Consider the following 4,804-nt stretch of genomic DNA (forward strand, 5'->3'; position numbering starts at 1 on the left):
TGTTGAAAATTCAGTATCGCTCAGCCACACCGCGAGTCTGATCACGTGACACGAAAGGCAGTAAGAGGGAGGAAAGAGAAAGTGTACACTGGTAGTGAAGACACCGAGGGGTAAACATGACAGACGAGTAGACTCATCTGAATGAGAACAACAGCTTCAGGTACCAGAATTTAAAACGTATTACACTTGGCGCTGTAGTATGACTCATATATTATTAACATTTTTTTCTTTTCGCTGCCATGAGATATTGTGAAATATTGATTCAAACACTTTGTTTCATGTTATTTTTATGTTTTCTCATTTTGCCTTGTACTATTGTTGTTGGTTTAGTGATCCGACCAGTGAAACGTTTTGATTGACAAATCAAGAAAATATTAGTCAGTCATTGTACATTCAGAATGTGTTTGTAGCTTTTATCTTTATTTTCTGTTGGGTAGCCTAGTGATTCTGCTTGAGTTCAAAGCAAGTCTACAGAGTTCGAGCCTCATCCGGGCCTGTGGTTGTAAAACTCCCGGTTGCTCCCCCAGGCTCTGAGCACCTGATTTATCTCAGAATGTTGGGGAGTCGAAAGCGGAATTGTTGGGCTTTGCCTCCCATTTGTCATTTCCGACACGGAGAACTACTCATCTAATGGGACTTCCTACATTTTCTTTCTCTTGCATCTCATTCACTCTCAGTTTATTAATAAGAGAAAGGAAAGCCGGTCATTCAGTGTACTGTCCACCATACAAACGTTTCTGAAAGTTCAAACAGTACAGTACAGTCTTTACAAACTTCCTCTGAAACATCATCACCTGTGCACGTGCTTCAGTCTTTGGTGCCAGAAATGGCGATAGAAGGTGCTGATGGCGATGCCGTGTCTAAGAAAGGCAGAGACCACCTCTCAGATGCTCAGGACAAGGGAGAACGACGCCGGGGTCTTGATGGCAGCGAGACAGACCCCACCAGGAACGGCGTGAACCAGGCAGAGAAGCTTCGGCGACCCCAGCTTCAGAAGTTCTCGGTGATGAGAGGATTAAGGACTAGGCCTTTACAGCAATGGAGGAAGCTAGAACACTGCTACAAGCTTCCAATGGGAATAGACTACAAACCGAAACCCTACGTACTCAAGCCATACAAACCAACCGAGACTGAGACCAAGGTGAGACTGATGCCGTTCAGACCAATCGACGTGACGCCAAGGATCAGACCGTACAAGACACGTGGTGACTACGTTCTGACGAGTGACAACCATTGGTATGCATTTCCACGGGAGGATTCTAGACATACGACAATTTTTGACTACATTCAGAGATCTTCTGTGCCCAAAGAAAAGCCCAAGAGTCGCCCACCTGTGCCGGTGTCCAAGGCAACCAAGCCTAAAAAGGCGCCGAACACGAACGGCTTGTACGTTGCACGGGAGTACAAGTACCGAGAGTACCAGCCAACGACTGTGAGGTCAGAGTTTAAATACTACCGCGGCCACACCTACGACTACGTCCTGGTGTACGTTGGGCCGCCTGCACCTCCGGGGTACACGATTGTGAAGCAAAAGCAATGGGGATCTGCCGCTTCTAAAAAGACGGCATACAAACCAACACCACTGCTTCCCACAAACAAGAAGGAAATGGAAAAGGTAGAGACCGTAGAGGAGGTGGTAGACTCTGTAGAAGCGGAGAAAGTTGTCGAAGAAAGAAGGGACATAACTCCAACATTGCCTGTCACGTCTGCGACTCCAGCAGCTCTAGGAGCTGCCTCCCTTGAGCCGCAAGCCGCAGCTCCGCTTCCTCAGCAGCACCCACCTGCAGCAGCGGTTCCTGTGCAGGCACCTTCACGCATCGCTCCAGTTCTTGCCGCAGGTGCTGTAGGTGCAGCTGCGACAGCAGCCGTGGTAGCAGGCACGACGAAGCCTGCTAAAGCTGTGGCTGCAGCACCTCCGCCTTTGAAACCGTCTACAGTCGCCCCAGCCCCAGCCCCAGCCCCAGCCCCAGTCACAGCCCCAGTCGCCCCAGCCTCAGTTGCCCCAGCTCCTGTGGCACCTGCACCAGCTGCGCCAGCTGCACCGGTGGTGCCTGTGGTAGTAGCTGCTGTATCAGCTCCTGCTACTGCTGCAACTGCAAAATCACAGCCTCCTGCTTTGGTGAGATATATTATCACAAAGTAATCACACATATATATATACACATGCACGCAAACACATGCAAACTAGACACGCTATCAGCTTCAACAGATGAGACTTAATCGTCAGTTACTGTAAGTGCATGAAGAAAAAAGAGAGGAAAAAGTCAACAAATATCACAGTAATGATCAAAGATTTTAAAAATCGATTTAATCCACATTAAGATCTTTATTAATCTTAAGAGACTCAATCTACTTTTACAAAGTTCTCATTACAGTAAAAAGAAAAAAGAAACTTTACTTCAAAAGCATAGTTATTCTGGCGCATGTATAAAGTTAACATATCTTTACGGTGAGTACAATATTTGTATGCATTGTTTTATAATACAAAAAATGTAATATATACATATATATCAGTATTAAAGTATATAACACATATCGTCTGTTACAAATTCTCATGCTAATTCGAACATTTAATTTTTTTTTATAAAGGCCGCGCCTCCTCCTGAAGTATCTGGAGCTTTGGGGTCCATCATGCGCAGTTTACAGATCCTGGCTTAACTGACTTCCGTGACTGGGACTCCAGGTCGCAATTCATGTCGAGACTGTAACCTAAGCCAGTAATTAGCCCCGTGTACCTCAAACCTGTAGACTCAGTGTAGAGGAACTGCAGGCTCAGCATCCATTGAAACCCTGTCCACATCAAGCAGCGTGCGTGCATGCGTGCGTGTGTGTGTGGTGCTGTGCAGACAATCTACCCTGTATTTCAGGGGTGGGAAAACTACGGTTTGCCAAAATGGGAAGTGCACTTGCTTTAATTTTTTTTATTATTCAGCCCAGGTTAATTTGATTTAAATTTAATTTATTAAGTACAACCACGTTAGAAATGGACATTCTAACACAGACAAGGTACAAAGATGACAAAGAATACCGCTGATGGAGTCGTTAGATAGCTGTCTTCAAAGGCGGGTTTTATTGTTTTATTGTGAGCGAATTCAAACAGTTTCACTTTACACAATAAATTCGATGATAAAGTGAAGGCCATTATGTACTCATTTGTTGTCCATTCCATTATCATAAGGTTTGTTGTGTAGTCGCCTGGTCACCTTTGGGTCTTTCACCGGCCCGCCACACAGTTTTGAGACCGGCCCACAAAAGGAAAACGTTGCCCACCCCTGGTCTAGGTGTTGTCGCTTTGCCACCTGGTGGCTCTGCTGATGTCTCTGTCCCGACGATGTCAGACAAAGGCTGTGGACTGTTGGAAAACAGACTTACATATTGCTGTTTGCTCTCCTCTCTAAACTACTTCGCTCTCTGTTAAAGGAAACATTGCTGTTGTTACTCTCATTCGAAAAATCATTTCAGTCACATAGTCACTAGCTTTTCTAGTGAGATAAAAGTTGTTTTGATCATCAACTTAGGTGTCAGCCTGTCACATGTACACTTCTTCTCAAAATAATTTTACAACGAAAGGACATTTTTGTTATTGCTATCTCAAGCTTTCATGTCGGTAATAATTTTTTTTTAAATTTTGGTCACCTTGTGGTATAAGAATGTTCCCATGGGTAATGGTTTCTAGGCAAAAAAATCGCTTCTTGAACCTGAGCGATGTTTCTTCATTTGACTCAAAGACATGCATGGATTTGCTGAACTGAGCCACACAAGCTGGTACAAATACTACTGGCGCAGTGGAACTCTCCAGTGTGAGAGAAAACTCTTCTCCTGTTTTCCTTGACTATTAAGCAAAATTATGTACTCATATTTTAGGATTGATTACTTTCAAATGAACTTAACCCGATCATAAAGAAAAAAATGTTGCATCTTGTTGCCCTTTTTCAGCATTTGTTGCAAATGATACGTTAAAGACCAGCCTGAATGGCTTTCGGGTTTGTTTTTGTTTGTTTTTTTCAACGATCAGTAGACGGCCGGCAATGTTTGTGAATGGTGAACCAACGTGACGTAGTACACTGCCAGCGACAATTTTACAGGTTAGGTTTACATCGCCTACATCTACCGACATCTGCAAACAACGCAAACCATTCAGGTTGGTCTTTAAGCTCTTACTTCTCGTCGTACTAGGTGGTACAGAAAGCATCCACTACATAACTCAGTGTTTGTCTGTCAGCAGCAAGTTAAGTGTTGTTCAAAGTCTGTTTCTGGTCCTTTATTTCTCTCTTTAATGACCTCTGCCATGTTTATTTTGGCCGATCACGTTTCCTCTTGCCATCAGCTGTCCTTGTTGTTTCTAATCGCCCCCAGTGGAGCATAGGGCCTCTATTTTGGTTGGTGCCTCTGGTTTTATTCTGCACACACGCCCTCGCCCTCTCCACCTTCTCTTTTTGGATTATGTTCGTCACTTTTGTGCAGCTGGCTCTTGAAGGAATTTTTACATTAGTGTTTGGCCAGAATATCTTAAAAACTTTCCCCACACTTTGGGTGTCGAAGGTCCCTAGTTTTAAGATGCTCTTACCTGCGGAGGAAAACATAACAACGGCTGCACATGTGACAGCTGCACTTGCTTTGATTACTAATTGTTCTGCTTGCAAATATAATGCATAAACCTCTCTCTAATAATCTTTGTCATTACAGATTACCTTTAATACATTTTTATTACTGCATTAAACTTATGTTTCATCACTAAAATTTAAACTAATCACAGAAATTGTAACAGAAATAGAGTTGTCAGAATCTGTTGGAATGCAAGTGC

The 4,804-nt window shown here is 43.7% G+C and overlaps 1 protein-coding gene across 1 annotated transcript; it reads left to right on the top strand.

Moving 5' to 3' along the window:
- LOC112563348 (TSC22 domain family protein 1-like) lies at positions 1-4,804 on the top strand. Its single transcript, XM_025237260.1, has 3 exons — positions 1-160; positions 438-2,119; positions 2,590-4,804. Exons 2-3 carry the CDS (start codon positions 827-829, stop codon positions 2,656-2,658), a joined length of 1,362 nt encoding a protein of 453 aa, XP_025093045.1. The 5' UTR covers positions 1-160; positions 438-826; the 3' UTR covers positions 2,659-4,804.

Source organism: Pomacea canaliculata, linkage group LG4, assembly GCF_003073045.1.
Source record: "Pomacea canaliculata isolate SZHN2017 linkage group LG4, ASM307304v1, whole genome shotgun sequence".
NCBI classification, from domain to species: Eukaryota; Metazoa; Mollusca; class Gastropoda; order Architaenioglossa; family Ampullariidae; genus Pomacea; species Pomacea canaliculata.

Excerpts from the sequence above, each read along its gene's own strand:
- LOC112563348 (XM_025237260.1), top strand. The coding sequence starts at position 827 with ATGGCGATAGAAGGTGCTGATGGCGATGCCGTGTCTAAGAAAGGCAGA. Across the intron at positions 2,120-2,589 it reads AATCACAGCCTCCTGCTTTG|GCCGCGCCTCCTCCTGAAGT; the intron begins GTGAGATATATT and ends TTTTTTATAAAG.